Source organism: Amphibalanus amphitrite, unplaced genomic scaffold, assembly GCF_019059575.1.
Source record: "Amphibalanus amphitrite isolate SeventyFive unplaced genomic scaffold, NRLGWU_Aamphi_draft 000577F_arrow, whole genome shotgun sequence".
Taxonomy (NCBI): domain Eukaryota; kingdom Metazoa; phylum Arthropoda; class Thecostraca; order Balanomorpha; family Balanidae; genus Amphibalanus; species Amphibalanus amphitrite.
The window spans coordinates 323,944-345,206 of NW_024882071.1; the positions used below are offsets into that span (position 1 = coordinate 323,944).

At 45.6% G+C, this 21,263-nt stretch overlaps 1 protein-coding gene across 4 annotated transcripts in view; it reads left to right on the forward strand.

The window, feature by feature from the left end:
• The first annotated feature begins 9,290 nt into the window (after window positions 1–9,290).
• Window positions 9,291–21,263, forward strand: part of LOC122394157 (ankyrin repeat and SAM domain-containing protein 1A-like) — a 90,806-nt gene continuing 78,833 nt past the window's right edge. For all 4 annotated transcript variants that reach the window (XM_043390817.1, XM_043390818.1, XM_043390819.1 and 1 more), the window contains exons 1-3: window positions 9,291–9,658; window positions 10,678–10,758; window positions 13,727–13,883. In XM_043390817.1, coding sequence (XP_043246752.1) covers window positions 9,555–9,658; window positions 10,678–10,758; window positions 13,727–13,883 — 342 coding nt within the window. In that variant the 5' untranslated portion in view covers window positions 9,291–9,554. The remainder of the gene's footprint in view (window positions 9,659–10,677; window positions 10,759–13,726; window positions 13,884–21,263) is intronic.

The following is a 21,263-nucleotide window of genomic DNA, read 5'->3' on the forward strand; positions in this document are numbered from 1 at the left end:
GGTCATATTTGTGAAAAACCGTTATTTTTCGACGGGGTACCAAATAAAAACTTTATTTACCGTCCGATCGGGCTGAAACTTACACAAAACATGTGCCGCCACACAAGGATGCGTCACAATCAACAAAATCGCCGATCGAGGTCAAAGGTCAAGGTCATATTTGCGAAAAACCGTTATTTTTCGACGGGGTACCTAATAAAAACTTTATTTACCGTCCGATCGGGCTGAAACTTACACAAAACATGTGCCGCCACACAAGGATGCGTCACAATCAACAAAATCGCCGATCGAGGTCAAAGGTCAAGGTCATATTTGCGAAAAACCGTTATTTTTCGACGGGGTACCAAATAAAAACTTTATCTACCGTCCGATCGGGCTGAAACTTACACAAAACATGTGCCGCCACACAAGGATGCGTTACAATCAACAAAATCGCCGATCGAGGTCAAAGGTCAAGGTCATATTTGCGAAAAACCGTTATTTTTCGACGGGGTACCAAATAAAAACTTTATTTACCGTCCGATCGGGCTGAAACTTACACAAAACATGTGCCGCCACACAAGGATGCGTCACAATCAATAAAATCGCCGATCGAGGTCAAAGGTCAAGGTCATATTTGCGAAAAACCGTTAATTTTCGACGGGGTACCAAATAAAAACTTTATTTACCGTCCGATCGGGCTGAAACTTACACAAAACATGCGCCGCCATACAAGGATGCGTCACAATCAACAAAATCGCCGATCGAGGTCAAAGGTCAAGGTCATATTTGCGAAAAACCGTTATTTTTCGACGGGGTACCAAATAAAAACTTTATTTACCGTCAGATCGGGCTGAAACTTACACAAAACATGTGCCGCCACACAAAGATGCGTCACAATCAACAAAATTGCCGATCGAGGTCAAAGGTCAAGGTCATATTTGCGAAAAAACCGTTATTTTTCGACGGGGTACCAAATAAAAACTTTATTTACCGTCCGATCGGGCTGAAACTTACACAAAACATGTGCCTACACACAAGGATGCGTCACAATCAACAAAATCGCCGATCGAGGTCAAAGGTCAAGGTCATATTTGCGAAAAACCGTTATTTTTCGACGGGGTACCAAATAAAACTTTATTTACCGTCCGATCGGGCTGAAACTTACACAAAACATGTGCCGCCACACAAGGATGCGTCACAACCAACAAAATCGCCGATCGAGGTCAAAGGTCAAGGTCATATTTGCGAAAAACCGTTATTTTTCGACGGGGTACCAAATAAAAACTTTATTTACCGTCCGATCGGGCTGAAACTTACACAAAACATGTGCCGCCACACTAGAATGCGTCACAATCAACAAAATCGCCGATCGAGGTCAAAGGTCAAGGTCATATTTGCGAAAAACCGTTATTTTTCGACGGGGGTACCAAATAAAAACTTTATTTACCGTCCGATCGGGCTGAAACTTACACAAAACATGTGCCGCCACACAAGGATGCGTCACAATCAACAAAATCGCCGATCGAGGTCAAAGGTCAAGGTCATATTTGCGAAAAACCGTTATTTTTCGACGGGGTACCAAATAAAAACTTTATTTACCGTCCGATCGGGCTGAAACTTACACAAAACATGTGCCGCCACACAAGGATGCGTCACAATCAACAAAATCGCCGATCGAGGTCAAAGGTCAAGGTCATATTTGCGAAAAACCGTTATTTTTCGACGGGGTACCAAATAAAAACTTTATTTACCGTCCGATCGGGCTGAAACTTACACAAAACATGTGCAGCCACACAAGGATGCGTCACAATCAATAAAATCGCCGATCGAGGTCAAAGGTCAAGGTCATATTTGCGAAAAACCGTTAATTTTCGACGGGGTACCAAATAAAAACTTTATTTACCGTCCGATCGGGCTGAAACTTACACAAAACATGCGCCGCCATACAAGGATGCGTCACAATCAACAAAATCGCCGATCGAGGTCAAAGGTCAAGGTCATATTTGCGAAAAACCGTTATTTTTCGACGGGGTACCAAATAAAAACTTTATTTACCGTCAGATCGGGCTGAAACTTACACAAAACATGTGCCGCCACACAAGGATGCGTCACAATCAACAAAATCGCCGATCGAGGTCAAAGGTCAAGGTCATATTTGCGAAAAACCGTTATTTTTCGACGGGGTACCAAATAAAAACTTTATTTACCGTCCGATCGGGCTGAAACTTACACAAAACATGTGCCGCCACACAAGGATGCGTCACAATCAACAAAATCGCCGATCGAGGTCAAAGGTCAAGGTCATATTTGCGAAAAACCGTTATTTTTCGACGGGGTACCAAATAAAAACTTTATTTACCGTCCGATCGGGCTGAAACTTACACAAAACATGTGCCGCCATACAAGGATGCGTCACAATTAACAAAATCACCGATCGAGGTCAAAGGTCAAGGTCATATTTGCGAAAAACCGTTATTTTTCGACGGGGTACCAAATAAAACTTTATTTACCGTCCGATCGGGCTGAAACTTACACAAAACATGTGCCGCCACACAAGGATGCGTCACAATCAACAAAATCGCCGATCGAGGTCAAAGGTCAAGGTCATATTTGCGAAAAACCGTTATTTTTCGACGGGGTACCAAATAAAACTTTATTTACCGTCCGATCGGGCTGAAACTTACACAAAACATGTGCCGCCACACAAGGATGCGTCACAATCAACAAAATCGCCGATCGAGGTCAAAGGTCAAGGTCATATTTGCGAAAAACCGTTATTTTTCGACGGGGTACCAAATAAAAACTTTATTTACCGTCCGATCGGGCTGAAACTTACACAAAACATGTGCCGCCACACAAGGATGCGTCACAATCAACAAAATCGCCGATCGAGGTCAAAGGTCAAGGTCATATTTGCGAAAAACCGTTATTTTTCGACGGGGTACCAAATAAAAACTTTATTTACCGTCCGATCGGGCTGAAACTTACACAAAACATGTGCCGCCACACAAGGATGCGTCACAATCAACAAAATCGCCGATCGAGGTCAAAGGTCAAGGTCATATTTGCGAAAAACCGTTATTTTTCGACGGGGTACCAAATAAAAACTTTATTTACCGTCCGATCGGGCTGAAACTTACACAAAACATGTGCCGCCACACAAGGATGCGTCACAATCAACAAAATCGCCGATCGAGGTCAAAGGTCAAGGTCATATTTGCGAAAAACCGTTATTTTTCGACAGGGTACCAAATAAAAACTTTATTTACCGTCCGATCGGGCTGAAACTTACACCAAACATGTGCCGCCACACAAGGATGCGTCACCTCGATCGGCGATTTTGTTGATTGTGACGCATCCTTGTGTGGCGGCACATGTTTTGTGTAAGTTTCAGCCCGATCGAACGGTAAATAAAGTTTTTATTTGGTACCCCGTCGAAAAATAACGGTTTTTTCGCAAATATGACCTTGACCTTTGACCTCGATCGGCGATTTTGTTGATTGTGACGCATCCTTGTGTGGCGGCACATGTTTTGTGTAAGTTTCAGCCCGATCGGACAGTAAATAAAGTTTTTATTTGGTACCCCGTCGAAAATAACGGTTTTTCGCAAATATGACCTTGACCTTTGACCTCGATCGGCGATTTTATTGATTGTGACGCATCCTTGTGTGGCGGCACATGTTTTGTGTAAGTTTCAGCCCGATCGGACGGTAAATAAAGTTTTTATTTGGTACCCCGTCGAAAAATAACGGTTTTTCGCAAATATGACCTTGACCTTTGACCTCGATCGGCGATTTTGTTAATTGTGACGCATCCTTGTATGGCGGCACATGTTTTGTGTAAGTTTCAGCCCGATCGGACGGTAAATAAAGTTTTTATTTGGTACCCCGTCGAAAAATAACGGTTTTTCGCAAATATGACCTTGACCTTTGACCTCGATCGGCGATTTTGTTGCTTGTGACGCATCCTTGTGTGGCGGCACATGTTTTGTGTAAGTTTCAGCCCGATCGGACGGTAGATAAAGTTTTTATTTGGTACCCCGTCGAAAAATAACGGTTTTTCGCAAATATGACCTTGACCTTTGACCTCGATCGGCGATTTTGTTGATTGTGACGCATCCTTGTGTGGCGGCACATGTTTTGTGTAAGTTTCAGCCCGATCGGACGGTAAATAAAGTTTTTATTTGGTACCCCGTCGAAAAATAACGGTTTTTCGCAAATATGACCTTGATCTTTGACCTCGATCGGCGATTTTGTTGATTGTGACGCATCCTTGTGTGGCGGCACATGTTTTGTGTAAGTTTCAGCCCGATCGGACGGTAAATAAAGTTTTTATTTGGTACCCCGTCGAAAAATAACGGTTTTTCGCAAATATGACCTTGACCTTTGACCTCGATCGGCGATTTTGTTGATTGTGACGCATCCTTGTATGGCGACACATGTTTTGTGTAAGTTTCAGCCCGATCGGACGGTAAATAAAGTTTTTATTTGGTACCCCGTCGAAAAATAACGGTTTTTCGCAAATATGACCTTGACCTTTGACCTCGATCGGCGATTTTGTTGATTGTGACGCATCCTTGTGTGGCGGCACATGTTTTGTGTAAGTTTCAGCCCGATCGGACGGTAAATAAAGTTTTTATTTGGTACCCCGTCGAAAAATAACGGTTTTTCGCAAATATGACCTTGACCTTTGACCTCGATTGGCGATTTTGTTGATTGTGACGCATCCTTGTGTGGCAGCACATGTTTTGTGTAAGTTTCAGCCCGATCGGACGGTAAATAAAGTTTTTATTTGGTACCCCGTCGAAAAATAACGGTTTTTCGCAAATATGACCTTGACCTTTGACCTCGATCGGCGATTTTGTTGATTGTGACGCATCCTTGTGTGGCGGCACATGTTTTGTGTAAGTTTCAGCCCGATCGGACGGTAAATAAAGTTTTTATTTGGTACCCCGTCGAAAAATAACGGTTTTTCGCAAATATGACCTTGACCTTTGACCTTGATCGGCGATTTTGTTGATTGTGTCGCATCCTTGTGTGGCGGCACATGTTTTGTGTAAGTTTCAGCCCGATCGGACGGTAAATAAAGAAGTACCTTATTGTTGTTTATAGCCAGAGTGGTTTTTTGCCCCTAGAGGTCAAAATATTTGACCTAGGAAAAAATGAGTGATATTTTTGGAATTAGCGTGTCAAGATCTATCGTTTGGCATAGTTTGGCGATGTTTTGAACTCGACGCTGAAAACGAATACGAATACGACGCTAACTTGATGGACATTAGAAAATACCTACATTACAAGGGACCTACCTCCCGAAGAAAGGGAGAAGCAGAGAAGACTGAGAGAGGAGTGGCTCAAGAAAGGGCGAGAAACCCATGTCATTTCTCGGGGGAGGGTTGTCGAAAGGAAGGGAAACAAAGTAACACAGTAAGAAAGAAAGAAAGCAAGGATGGAAGGTACAGGAAACAAACAACAAACAAGGGGTCGAAGACCGACAACCAAGAAAGTAGAAAGGTTTACAAATTGAATCTCATTAACATACAAGGATTAACAAAGCAAAAGCTGGCAGAACTAGAAGAATTGTTAGCCTACAGTTGTGACATCTTATGTATTACTGAGACCCACCAGAGATATGATAAACTTGAGATTGACAAGAACTTGATCAAGATAGAGAGCATGAGAAAACAAAAGGACAAGAAAGGAGGAGGGCTCATGTTTTTGTATAAACAAAACAGTGGTGTCACTTTAAGTAAAGCCCCTTCAGAGAACGAAGATGTTTTGGAAGTGAGGGGAAGTATATTGAACAAACAGGTTAGGATAATACTTGTTTACATGTCAGTTGAAACAAAACCAGAAGACAAAACACGAAATGAGAAAATCAAACAAGAGCTTGAAGAGAAGCTAGAAGAAAGTCCAGACATGGCAACAATGTTGTTGGGGGATTTTAATGGACATGTAGGGTTCCTAGGAAGCCAAAAAGAGAATAGGAACGGAAAATTTGTCATTGATGTGATAAACAAAAACAATATGATTTTACTGAATGGTGATGACATATGTGAAGGCTTGTATACATGGGGAAGTAAAGAATACAGAAGTGTTATTGACTATGTGCTGGTCAACAGTAAGATGCATCAGTCTATCCTTAAGATGAAAATTGATGAAAGTCAAGAACTACTAGATCTATCAGATCACAACATGATCACAGTGTTTTTCAAAGATGAAAAGTCACTGAGTCTCAATAAAGCTAAATGGAAAGATGAATACTTCTTTAAGACAGACCAAGAATCATTGTTGGGCTTCGTGCAAGAGGTACTACAGAGAATAGAAGCTGATAACATATGCCTAATGGAAGATCTCAATGTGATAATGAAGGATGTGGCAGAGAAATTGCTTACAAGAAGGTACAGAAGAAAAACTGACAGAAAGAATGAAAAAATCAAAGAAAAACCATGGATGACCGAAGAAATACGGAAACAAATCAAGCAAAGGAAAGCCTTCAACAGACTCAGGAGAAATGCAAAGTCAGAAGAAGAAAAGAGCAGATTATATGAAAAATATTATGAGCAGAAACGACTGACAAAGCTACTCATCAAGGAAGAAATAGCAAAGCATGAAAAGAAAGTGACTGACGAAATACGTTATAGTAGCTACAAAAGCAAGGCACTTTGGGAGAATATCAACAAACTTAAAGGAAAGCAAAAGGATAACAGTCCAGTTCGCCTATTCACAGAAGCTGGACAAATGCTGCAAGGAGAAGAAGAAAAGGAAAACTTAGCAAGTGTCTGGAAGAAAATCTATCAAAGACATGAAAACAAGTTAGAAGAAGTGTGGAACGATAGGGCGAAGCTAACCTATACTGCAGATCTGGAGAAAGAGAAACAGGACCAGATACAAATAAAAGGATATAGTTTCCCAATCACACTGAGAGAACATATGGATATGGCCATGAACAGTAGGAAGAGGATGAAGAAGATGGAAGATATACAAATAACTGAGGAAGAAGTCACCAAATGTATAGGCAGGCTTAAGAACAAGTCAGCGGCAGGACCAGATGAACTCAAGCCAGAACTATACAAAGCTTTGATAAAAAATGACAAATGCTTGAAGATACTGACAGGCTGCTACCAAGAAGTCCTCGAGAGAAGTGACACGCCATCAGAATGGAAGATATCAAGGACGAAAATGATACCAAAGACGTCTAAGCCAACTGCCAAAGACTTGAGACCAATTGCTTTAACGAATGTGTCATATAAGATCTACATGTCAATTCTAAAACAGCGACTAGAAGATCATCTAGAAAGCGCAGAGCAAAAGTTAGAGACACAAGCAGGGTTTACGAGAGGAGGAAGGATAGAGGACAACCTTTTCCTATTACAGTACTGTGTGGAAGAAAGCTTTAAAATGAAGGCACCTCTGATTGTTACTTCAATTGATTACAGCAAGGCGTTTGATTCCATCGATAGAGCTAGGATGGTAGAGGTGCTCATGAAATACAAGATTCACCCCAAAATGATTGATGCTGTGGCAGCCACATACCAAGGAGACAGAACCTGGATTGAACTAAATGAGAACATTAAGTTAGAGATTTTAGTAACAAGTGGTATACGGCAAGGGTGTACAGGATCAACTGCCTTCTTCAAGCTCATGACTTATATCATCACAAAAGTAATGGAGGCAACAGAAGCAGGGTTCAGAAGCTGCAAATTTACGCTGCCAATCCTATTCTTTGCTGACGACGGGCTCCTACTGAACCATTCTATTGAAGAAACAGAGACTAGCATCAGAAGACTGACAGCAATTAGCAAGGAGTGTGGACTAAACATAAACAAGAATAAGAGCAACATTATCACATTTAATCTGAAAGAACAGCACAGAAGCATAGAAGATATTGAAGTAAAAGAAAACATAAAATACTTAGGTCTGAAAGTAACAAATACAAGGGATGTGTTCAGAGGGCAGAAAAGAATCATGATTGAAAAGGCACAAAGAATGGCAAACATGACCTATTCAGTAATTTCAAAATCATGCAACAGACTGCTGATTGGTAAGACCTACTGGAAATCCCTAGCACTGCCATCAATACTGTACGGCTCCAGTGTCATGACAGTCACAGAGGAAGAGACCAAGAAGCTGCAAGTAATCGAAAATGGTGTCTACAGACAGATCTTGGGGGCTCCAAAATATGCACCAAATGCTGCATTGAGAGGAGAAATTGGAGCATCTCTGATGACAACAAGGATTAAAACTGGAAGACTTCAGTACATGAGAAGCATATTGCAAGGAAAAAATCAACTACTCAAAGAGGTGTTAACAGAAATGATGGACGAGGGCAAGAACAAATGGATAAAGGTAACCTATTCCATTATTAAGGAAGTCGGACTCAAAGTAAAGGATTTGTACCAGATAAGCAAACAAGACCTTAAAACACACATGCAAAAATGGGATGGAAAGAAATGGAAGGAGGAATTGTTAACTAAAACTACTCTGTCCCTGTATATTGTCTGGAAAAAGGAGATGAAGGAAGTAACGTTTATTGACAACCAGCAAGCATCAACAATATTTTTCCAGGCAAGAGCTAACTGTCTTCCTCTAAATGAGCGCAAGAGATACAAGAAAGAGGACACAAGATGTATGATGTGCAATGCAGAAAATGAAGACCTCGCCCACTTTATATTGAATTGCCCAGCCTACGAAGAAGAAAGAAAAGAATCAATGCATCTTCAGAAACCCTATGCAAAGGATATTTTAGGGATATTTCTGTTTGAGGAGGAAGATATCGAAGAAAAGAAAGAAGTATTGCTTAAGCTGTGGAAGAAAAGAAGACTGCTGGAAATAAAACAAAGTTCTCCATCCTAGTTGACCTTCATCCTCCCAACACCCAATCCTGTCCCCTAGTGAGAATCCTAGCCACACAAACCAACCATAACAATGCAACCCATCGATCAAAGTAAAAGTTAAAGATTAAGAAATCAAGGAGGTGCCGATACAAAGGCTAAACCTCCGAAAACCATCGCATCGCATCGCATCGCATCGGTACACTTTATACCGAACCCACGTGACCTCAAGTGGTAGCCAATCACCTGCTGAGTTTGAAGCTCCCAGAAATACACAATAGATTGCTTTTGAGCAAATTTAATCAAGTATCATTATTGAAGTCAGGTATTTTGTTTAAAAGTATTAATTAGATTTTTTAAACTGATTTTATAACCGTTCAGAATCCTTTGAATTTTCTTTTTGCGAGCAAAAAATCGGACAAAACCTGTTGTGGATAGGTGGCAGCACTAAGACCACTGATCGATAAACAAAATCTATTCAGTTGATTGTGGTGATCTGAGGAGGGTGGGCGCGCAAGGTGGGCGTGCGATATTGGGGTGTGTTGACTGACATTACGATACTTGCAATTGATCGTTAATTACAGAATTCATCCGTTTCCTTATGATGTACTGTGCGTTTGTTTTCAAGTGCGCCTAGTTTCACGAAGAAGCGGCATCAGCATGATCATTTTATCTTGATCTGTCATCTGAGTGGCACAAGACAATATTCAGATTCAAATGTCAAGCTGAGAAACTTGCCACAATGGGAAAAGACCAAGAGCTGCTGGATGCAGCCAGGAATGGACATTATGCAGCCGTTGAAAAGATTCTTCTGCAGAGGACTAAGCGGTCTGGTCCCTTAGCAAGGTGAGCTAGTGCATTTAAGGCTCGGAATGTGCCTAGTGGCCTTACATTACATGTTACATCTAAGTCATATGAATATGTGTTAACTGTTATATTGACATGAAAAGCTGAACACATGAGCTCTGCTTTTCAGAAATTTTAATAGAGGTTTTACTAATTTAAGTTTAGTTTGAGAATTTTGACAAATTGTTACAAAGGATATATTCTGATTTGTAAGTCATAGCTATTAGCTATGAAGTATGAATTAAGTAAGTAGGTACCTGTACCTACTTCATGTGGATTTTCATTCATATTGTTTTATCAGTTTCTGATGGAAGTTCAAATAATTTTTGGGTGAAATGGTAAATGATAGTCATCAGTCATCACCTTGTGTCTGTGGCCATTACCCCTTTGTTCAGGCAACAGAAGCCAGTAAAAACCAGCACACCTATGAGTATATCTCTGTTTGACCTTCCATGTATCATGGGTTGAAATGATACCTATGCACCTACCATAGCTTATTCCTACTTCCTGTGACCTGTGATGCTTCACAGCTGGTAAAGGCATGTCTACCTTATCTCTCTATCATTTGTAAGGACAGTAGCGGCGGAACACCTTCAATTAACGGGGGGCACTGTCGACTTTTGTTCCCATTCTTTCCATGCAACGCCCATAGGGCTAATGTTACAATGCCAAAATCAAAGGGGGCACGGTGCCCCGGTGCCCTCCCCGTTCCGCCGCCTATGTGTAAGGAAGATAGAGACTAGGCATTTGAATCATAAACCCAGCTTGACCAAGGTATAGTTATTTCCATGCAAGCCTTTTTACTTTTAGAATGCATTTACAAACACCTCCCATAAGTCCTTTTCTTGCAAAGCCTCCATAGGTACCATTCTGTTAAAAGTCAAACATTGTTATTGAGCATCTGGTTCACCATGGTATGTTTCATTGCTGGGATGACTAAAAGACTTTATATGGCTTCAGTGCTCACCTAAATCAGTCACATGCATGCAGTGCTCTAATCAGCTGTTTTTCGTTGACAGTTTGCGCCGCGGACCGGGGCCGAACATACAGGATCCCAGCGGATACACAGCGCTGCATCATGCGGCGCTCAACGGCCACAGGTAAGGCCCCTGGGGACTTGTCCCGGCTTCATGTCATGTCCGAGGCCGGACTGACGTCCTACTATCGCAGTAAAATGCTTCATGGACACCTGGGTGCTCACTACTCAGTGGGATCGGTCACAACTACGAATATCCCCTGAAAACTACGGCTTTGCTATATTCGTCACGAGTCGTGACATCATCCGTACGTAGCTATGTGTCGTGACTTACGTCCTATTCCGATCATTTCGATATTGTTTCGATATTTCTATTCCATATTCTGAGCAGTTCGACACCGAGCTCTGGACGCTGGGTGGGGTCGGCCGGCCTAACTGTGCGGACGCGGCCCGATCGGAGGACCGCTGACCGCTATCAAACAGCCGTTTGAAGGGTGTGACTGCTCGGTGCCGGTGACGTCAGTGGCTTACCGACCGCGGTATCGTGTTGACGATTGTGGGTGATGGTCGCTCCATCACTCAAAGACGACACGGGGTGGGGCGGTCGGCCCAGAGAGACTGTTCCGGGCTCAACGAGCAACGAGACGGAACCCGTAATGGGTGACTCTCTTGAACCCTGCCAATGAACCCGCAAAGGACCTTATGAGCTTCAAGGCTGAACCCGTAGTGGGCCGATTGAACCCCGATGCTGAACCTGTAATGGGCACATTAAACCCCGAGACTGAACCCGTAACGGGCCTATTGAATTGCGTAGGTAGCTGAATCAGTACCTAACGGGCCTGTTGAACCCAGAGATCGACGAAGTAACGTATCCGTCAACTTGTTATTGGACCTATCGAGCGAAGTTCGATATTTTTTGTAACAGACAAATCGAGCCCCGGATCGAAGATCATAACTTTTCAGTCAAGCATCGTATGTTTTCAATGTCTTAACGATACCTACTACCATTGCATCCCGGTTGCATTTGTTAGTACCGCTATCTGGTAAAGATAGGAGAGGCCACACGAAATCGCGTCGATTTGCGATGACTCACCGTTGATTGTACTACCCTTGGAGGCCTTAAAATCAACATCACAGGCGACATTTCATTCATCCACACTGTCTCGGAGACCTCGCCACGCCCCCTCCCCATTCCGTCCCTTCCTAAGTCCTTCCACATGTCGGATTTCGACGGCCGCTCACTTCTCTCTCAGTATATGAATAATTCACCGCCCGTTCAGAATGCGTATCGGCTCACACCGTAACACAGTGATGCCCAAACACGGGTGTGGTCCGACCCGTGATCCACAGATAATGTCGGAGCGTCTGGCTCCCGCCGCGTGCGGGGGTGTGAACGGGCCTTATTCATGCCTCCTTACTGGGCGGAAGGCAATGAGACGGGCCGCGGGAGGCGTGTGTGGGTCGCTATGCTCGGACACGGTCGGTGTCTGACTTACGACTGTCCGCGGCGGCCGGCGGTCGATTTATCACAGTTAGGATGGGTGCTGTATGAATGCATCAATGGAGGCTGATGAGGTTGTTGGCACATGTCCAGATCTCGGCTTGGTTTCAAGTCTGGGAGCATTGATCTCTTTGTAAGGCGGTCCGGGTCATTGGAAGGATAGATATGCCTGTGACGTGTCGGTCAGACCGGGACTTCGTCTCGAACGGAGTTTTTACCGGACGCAGCAGCCATCCGGCGCTGTACCCGGAGACCCGTTTGACTCATCTCAGCACGTGCCCCGGCGGAAGCGTCTCCACGCGTGGCACTCGTGGGGAGGTCGGAGCGGGGAGATGGAACCGGTACGCCAAGACAGATGGGCAGGAGGCCCGTGTCAAGTGTGACGTTTTGTGAGAAACAGGATCCTCATCGTTCATCTAAACATAATGCCATTGAATGCTTTTGAATGTCATTATATGCGGCTAAAACCGAAATGCTCACCACTCCCGATGAAAGTAAAACAACAATTCTTCAGATACAAACGATCCAACCAATCGATTAACTCTAGTAACACAGCTACCGATGTGTTACTGTCGTCTGATAAAGCCTGGTGATATGCGACAGACTTATGATCCTTCGTCACATCCGATTGCTGCTGCGTCACATCCGGTCGCTGTTGGCGCCTGCCGCCGACGACTTTGCTCGCCGTTGATGAGTCGTGGTGACCGCTCTCCATCATTAGTCGCTGCTGACCATTGCTGGCTGATTGTGGCGTCTGGCTCATGTCGGTGACGGCTGATAGTCGCTATCGACGGCTGCTAGACTGGTGCTGTCTGACGCGCCACCTAGTTCCGGCTGGTGACGACTGTCTGTGTCGCCTGGTGATGTCTGTCTGTGTCGCCTGGTGATGTCTGTGCCGCTTGGTGGCGGCTCGTGCCGGGTGGCGACACGCACCAGGCAGCACCCGGTCCGCCATTCGTCAAAACCAACACGCGCGCAGGCAGAGTACACAGAGCATCCGTCCAGGCTGGGTCGGGGGATGGGAGGGACCCGGCGGATGGGAGCCGGCGAGGAAATGACCTGTTCCGGACCAACAGAGGGTAGCGCGAGAGCCTGACGATGGGAGGAAAGGAGAGGAGGAATAACAACAGAGAACAGACTGGTGACCGAATAGCGCCGAATTTTGGCGGTTAGATGCGGAGAGCGACTGTTGGTTCAGGGTCTCGTCATTTGCTCACCCCGTTGGCCAGAAATTTCTGATAGTCTTCCCGAGTCCCCGACCATGGCTGAATCGTGCTGACGGCTGACCCCCACCTTCTCCTTGCCATTCTGGCCCCTGCCGATGCCTGACTGACCTCAGCTGATCCTCGTTGACCCCATCTGATCTGACCCCTGTTGAATCTCTGTTGACCCTCCTTCACCTAGACTGGCGACGACCGGATCCCCTTTTTACTCACACTGACCCCTTTTCACCCACATTGACCCTTGCCGACCACCAATGACTCATGTGACCTCCAAACGACCCCTGTTGACTCCTGTTGACCCGCCATTGACCCTCGTTCACACACCGACTGACCCTGACTGACCCTCCCCCTCCCCGCCACTCTCACAGGGACGTGGTGGCACTGCTCATGTCCCACGAGGCCTCTGTGAACCTGGCCGACCACCGCGGCTCCACGCCACTCCATCTGGCTGCTTGGACGGGTAGCGTTGAGGTGGTTCGAACTCTCATCACCCACGGACCCGGCATTGCCAACGTTGATTGTGTGGTGAGTACGACCGGGGAGGGGGGGAGGGGAGGGACAAAGGAGTTACTGATGGTGTGCTAGGTGCTGTGACGATTACTGAAGGTGTGCTAGGGGATTACTGGAGGGAGATTTTGTGTTTGAGTGGGTGAGATGAGGAACTCTTGTGAAAGGGTTATGCATAGTCGTGCACTTTGTTTTGTTTGGTGTGTGTCACGCTGTGTATGTGCTAGAAATGTGCCAGGGTCTAAGGAGCATTCTTTGTAACAGGCCGTCTACCGTTGTGATGCAGCCTAACAGCTGTTGCAAGACCAGATACATCATATGAGATTGTGTGATCACGCACACTGACCTTCATCGTCCCGAAGTTCGGAGCGATATCAACCCTCGACAGGGAAAGAGGGTGCCAGTGACCTGATAAGGCAGCTGGACTTTCACCCCACGCGGCGGAGGATCTGTATCACATCTGTTTGACGGGCCGCCTAACCTGTCGGGTCGGCCGATGGGCTAGCACGACTGTATGCGCGCAAAAACTGTTCATGGGTTGTCAGTGCGGCTAGCTCCTTGCGCGCCGTGCGTTATGAGCAGGAGAGCAAACAAATTAGGGCGGGGACTCAAATTTGGTGATAGTTGAACTTCAGAATGGACACAATTTATATACTTGGTTGTTACTTGCGATTATGAATCATGATTGAGTGGCATTGCTGCATTTTTTTTATCAAGATGATTCGTCATGGTCCATCCTCAGCAAGGATGAAATACTCCAGACCAGTGAGTAATAACATTGAAGGCCGACTTACCTCCAGCTTTTCTTATTCCAGTAAAACATGCGGAAGTTTGAACAGCACGCACGTGAATGGTGTATAAATATTTAACTCTCAGCCGGAAAGCCTTATGATCAACTGCCGGATAGTTCTCAGACACCGTGTATGCTATAAACAAAGTCACTGAAAGCGGTCCCCACTGATTTCACTAACTCAAATTACAACATAAACCACTCATAATCTACCGTTATCCATTCAGAGCCAGGCGCCAGGCCGCTCGTTACGCTGCGCTGGGGCGCCTGTCACGGGTGCTGTACCGACTCCCCGTCCGTGTCAAGCAGTACCATTGATCCGACAGTGTGCCTGCTGTGGTTTACCAATGGCACCATGCGGTGTCGGCTCGGTGGCAGCGCGATCGCCGATCACCTGTGACGGGGACATGCTAATGGGGAGATGTCGTGTTGTGGTGGGCGGGTAGCCCCCAGTATGGGTCGTGGGATGTTTTTGTTTATGGATGCGCGGAAACATGGTTAAGTGGCGCTGTGTGGGCGATTTGGTGTGATAAATTAGGGGGGCTGAGGATCGTGTACAAACTAGGGGTTTCTACGTCTGGTCAGGCTGGACAAACGGAGACGAAACTGGATCCGTGGATCTTCCCAGTTATAGCTGCATGACTTTTGTGTTGGCTCAATTTGCGCTCAGCCCTCAGCAGTACTTGGTCTTTTTTCTGCTGGCATATAATTTGTCTCGATCTCCGATTGGCATGTCAGTACTAGTGGTGGCTGCGACCTACATGAAACCAGCATTCGATCAACAAATAAACGAGAGACAGCCAATATCCTCCCACAAACAACACACCCCAAATAGCCCTAACGTGATCAAACACCGAGCGGAACAAAGGACGGACCCGATGGTGCCTGTTGGGGTCGTCGGAGCTCCTCTCTCGGGGCTCGGGGGCACAGACAGGGCCTCAGTGACGACCTCGTGACCTTTGTGAGCCGTGAGGGTCACGCGACATGACCTACCGGGTACAGGTGCCTCAGGGAGTTTCTGTTGGTAACCAACTGCTAGAAGGAGGCGACGAACGCTGCGAGCTCTATGGAGCATGGTGCCTGAAATTGTTCTTATTTCTATGTAGAGCCTCTTTTTCATATCCGGGGATGCCTGTTTTCCTGGCTTCACTACAAGTGTGTACGCTCTTCTTGGGATGACTCGGAAAGTTTCCTTGGAAACTACTCGCGCCCGATTTGTTGTACGGTATTGTTTTATTATAAATGCTATATTTCAGCCCTAGTTCTGAGAGAGCGTGACCGTCTTCCCTCCATCTGTGTTATGTATTACCATGTCCGGACGGCGTCTTCCTTCTCCATCTGGAGGACAGGACAGGGCCCATGTCCCATATTTCTATGTTGCCGGGCTGTATCCTCATTGCTTTCGGAGGACAGCGTCCGTCTATCTGCAGCGCTGGCCGCGGTCGACCGCCGTCGGGGGACGGTCACCATCCATCAGCCGGTTGGTAATGACCTCTCGGTGGCCGCCAGCGCAGGGCGCCGCGTCGTCGTACTCTGCGGGACGGGTGGGCGGCAGACGGATGGGGTGACGGGGCTGGCGTATAAGCCAGCGAGGACTGCAGGGAGTGAGCCACCACGCTGCGTGGGGCATTGCTAGATTCTTACAGCCCACCAGTGTGTGGTGCAGGCTCATGCTGACCCGTGGGTGTTCGTGGTTCGTGAATTTCCAACTTGAACGGAAGTGGCCGTACACGCGTCCGGTGTGTCTCATTGCAACTGGAGGTCTCTGTCTGACCCGTATGACGTAGATGTAAGACATTTACGAATTTAAAACGCTGTCCCATTTATCTGGATATTTTATTTATGGCCTACCGTCTGACCAACGTCTGGTCCTATTCCAACGTGAAGGTCATGCTCTCGTCTAATGCACGAAGGTCGGATCTCGGAATGGCCTGCCCAAACGGAAAATGTCTCCTCATGGCCCACACTTCTCGCTTTAGTCCGAGTGTGTGCCACTCACTGACCGCACTGACTGTTGTGAGATGCTGCTCTCTGAGGGAGGTGATGTGTCTGAATCACCGACTCATGATTCAGGCCGCGTACGGCTAGCCGTTCTAGGCCATGGTCGACCCCATGCACAGTGCAAGCTTGCTACCCTGCCCAGGAGGGCTGAAATCGGCTGATCGTGCTTCGCTGGACTCACATTCCTAATGATGCTTACACGTAGATGGAACGAACTGCGATAATATTGTTGATCGTACTCATCATCATAACAAGCTCTATGAGTTTCGGAAAGGGTGATAACTGACAGTTGCCTTGTAACATTATCGACCAGTTCTCTACCTTCACACGCCCGCACAAAGAATCCGGGAATGTGTGTCAGTGTAGTGCTACACGATAATAATCGATTTCACTGGTTGTCAGCCGGCGTGTCATAGGTATATCCGGCCTCAGGTAGCCAGCTGTATGAGATACTTCTACAGTGTGGCCAAATCCATTTTGCGTTTGGGGGAGGATGTAGAAAAAAAGCCGCCAGAGGATGTAACTATTTTTTTGAAAAAATGGTCTACTGATTTTTTTAAGTTCTAATTTTCATAGAAAAGGTGGGAAATGGCCTTACTAACATTCAGTACTGATGTATCTTTGAATAAAGCACTTCAGTGATACATATGTAGAAATAGCAATCCTTTTTAAGACAATCGTTTAATAGGAACAACTTCAACGGCCACTGGTCATTTGCCAACCACCACCTTCCCGATGCTGATTCTCCTTACTCTATTCCAGGCATATTCCTCATCCATTCCTGAAAGAAGATCGCGAGCCTTCCAATTTCCAAGCACTCCTGTCATCATCGTGAACCTACGAATCCATCAAGATCCCTACTGCCAGATGACCTCGGACACCGACGTCTGCTCCCCGAAGATACAGCTGCGCATACTGCATAACTATTCACGTTTTATAAAATGTAAATGCATAGTGCTGTGTTTAATAGGTTACTCTCGAATCAATCGAATTAATCGACTATACGACCATTTCTGAATCAGTTATTGTATCAACATTGCATCAGTATAGGAATCAGAATTGCATCGATTATGAGAACTAAGAAAAGTTATCACTAATATAAAATGTTGACCGATATGGCCAGTGGCCAGTACAACTCCCGATGTCATCCTCGACATTAATGTCCTAGTGCATATCCCAGAATCCAACCGCAACTGTGATCTTGGGTTCAATGTGTGCGATGAATTTACTCATTACTGTGTGTAGTAACGGCAACTGAGGGGAAAATAAAATGCAATAAGGTACCGAAACGTCCATATCGCCGATCTTTTTTGGGCTGGGTAACACTGAACTAGAAGAGTTGGTCGAACGGATGAGATGAGCGCATTTTGTCACCGTTATATCGCTGGCCAGATCGCAAATCCATATCCAGACGAGACAACATATGTCGACGAGCTGCACCAACTAAGGTGATGAGTCCGCACCAGCCCGACGGACTCTAACAGAGCTAACAGAGCTGGAAAAACACACCTACATCTAGCAAGACCTAGAGCTATTACTGAATAGGTCATAAAATATTTACCAGCTTATCACACTTTTTTAGGGGGAAAACACCATAGCCGGTCATTTCGACGCGTTTTTTCCAAACCCTGATCTTCTTCCCGTGAATTGCCCGGAAGCACGAAAAATCCAATTTAAAAAGTCCAATCAATTATTCGATCCTGATCAAGTATCAAGCATGTGAGCTTGTTCTGACATTGCTTGATCTGCTGAGACAGACAAACTTCAGAAAACCGAGTCACTGTATTTTACTCAAGCTTTTTTCAACCTGTCGGAAATTTACGTGAGAACAGATACCTATAGAGTTTGAAGGAAAAAAAACACGGCGATTTATTCCCTGCTCAACCTGTTGTGGGTCTCATAGTTCACCCTATCATTTCGGCCAGGGCTGAAAAAAGTGTTTCGGTGGTTGTCGTCCGAAGGAAAACGGGCTTATTTGGTTGTCGGCTTAAGATGTCTAACCCGCGCCCCGCTGAGGGTCCTTGATTTCCATGCCCTGCTGGGGGGGGGGGGGGGTACAACACCCCCTCTTTTAACTCTGATCCTGGGTCAAGCAGTGTTAAGCAGTAAACGGCATTCGAAAGAACGTCCAAAATAAGGATGAAAATATGTCATTCATTTGTTAGATCAAGTCAAAGGTCAGGTCACCAGATGCCATTAAATGAAAAACATTGCCTTTTTCAACTTTTTTCTTCGAAACACCGGTCCACAACTCGGGAACCAATTATAGAGCTACATACGGCGCCGCGGAAAAGATTCGATAGCCCTTTTGACCCGCCTTTCAGTGACTCTTCGACGGTGCCACTGGTCGACTTCCACTCACCTTTCAACAAAACGTGCTCAAGTTAGTACAAGCACTTAAGTCGTGCAGACGCCACGGACCCTGCGTGCGAATACATTCTAATTCCTCTCCTTCTTGATAGCGCAGGGCGCTCAGCTGTCAAGCTAAAATGTCCGACGATCCCTATTCCTCGACCTCGGAAGTCCCGAGACACCATATCCTCGTGGGCATGACATGGCGTGCCCTCCCCGCATCAAAATATTACCGGCACTGGCGCGGTCCCGCCGCGGACCTACCCCCAGGCGCCGCCGGGGGTGGGTATGACGTCACAAAAGGAGGGGACGCTAACTGACCGCCGGCCGGGGGCGGCGCTGAAGGGTGCGGGCAGGGGCCGGCCGAGTCCTGGAAGGTACTAGATTTGCCAGACATGTGTTGCCAGTGGACAACCACGGCGACCACTTGGTATGTCATTGGTCGCCTTTATGAGGGTCGCCGGTCGGCCGTCCGAACGATGGTCGAACGACGCAGTATATACTAGATAGCTACGGGGAGTTGGAATATGTCTGTAGCTACCAGGAAATTTTCCACTGGCGGATGCCGCCGCGTAGGGTGGTAACGGACTCGAGAACTGCGAGTCGATTTGATGGGGAGGGACAGAGAATGGTTTGCGTGGGAGAGGCGATTGGGTTGGGTGGGCAGATACGAATGGATTGCGCGCTTCTAACCGCACTAAGCGGGAGGTCTAAATCAGTTCAGGCGCTGCGCGTGGTCGCCATAAGATCGTCTTCTCGGTTGTCGTCGACAACCACAAAACGATACAATTTTTCACCCCTGTCATTTCCTTTTCCTAGCACTACAGGGTATGTGCTCAGTCTCACACCGAAGTTCACGATACCATGTTGGTTGGGCACAAAAAAAATCGTACCACACGACAGCGGATCAGCTGTGCTGTACAACACACCAGCGTCTAGCTGAGTGCATTCACGCCGACATCTCATCGAGATTGTCATGCTTTGCAGGTAAGGAGTCTATGGTAGGTTCACAAATCAGTCACATGAGTCACGAATGGTGGTATGACTGACTGGGGCCAATTCACCAATCAGTTCGATTACGAGTCTGAACGCATAGTGCACGGCGCGTCTTGGTTGTTTCGTTTTGGACGTCTGCCAGTAGGTGGCTCTGTAAACACCACAACCTAGTCAATAGATGTCGCCATAATGTACTATGCAGTTGTTGTGAAGTTGAAAAGATTTCATAATGTACCTATATTGCTCAGTATTTTCCTCATTAATTAAAACACCCCTCACCTAGGTACCACTGCAATTATAAGTAGTGTTTTGCAATGAATAAGTGCCTAGTTATGTTGAATTAGAAATGTAGATCGCTTTAAATTTACACACAGCTCCAAATCCCTGAAATGATTAGGTACCATCTGAATCAGATCAGGCTTCAGAATGAAGCAGTTCAATACATCATCATAGTTCAAATGGTGTTTGCAAATGCCAGAATGCAGTTTCTTCATTAAGATTTTTTCACACACTAAAGCAATGATTGATGTAATGAAATCTGCATACCCGTCACATCTGCCTTCACATTAACATTTCATCAAATGTCCAATATTAACAGATCACTCCTCAATATAAGAAATCTTTAGTAAATGTGAATATGAAGTCCAGTGAATATTTTGAACATAACCTAACCTGATGTAACCTTACCTAGCTACCTATCAACCTAAAACTTTCAACCTGGCTGTCCCAACTCAAAACCTATTACCTACAACCTACAACCTTAAGCCCACAACCTATCTACACATAAACCAAATTTTATCATACCAGATACCTATATATATATCAATCTGTAAGAATCTGGCCAGATGCCTACATTTCTTTCAGTCAGAATGCACAGAGTAGATGGGTGGTAACTAGTAATGAAAAATCTTTGAAACTAGAGGGTTTTTACTAGCAATGACAATGTCATTGCTGAGGTGCTAATCCAAAATATTAATAATTAACTTAACAGAACCAGCCAACATCACTGGAAATGTCTTCTGAGTTCTGATTGTTGGTTGGTTGTTGTTTTTAGGTAATATGTATTTTTGAAGTATATGAATGTATCAAATCAGATAAAATAACAGATGCACACAAATGAAATTTTAACTGATGCCTTATATATTTGTGAATGAGCTCAACATCCAGGTTCGGTTGCGGATTCCTGATGATGGCAAGAGCTAAAGGCTCGAAATGCTGAGAAACGTTCTTACCTGAGGCTGTGTTCCTGTTCCATGCTT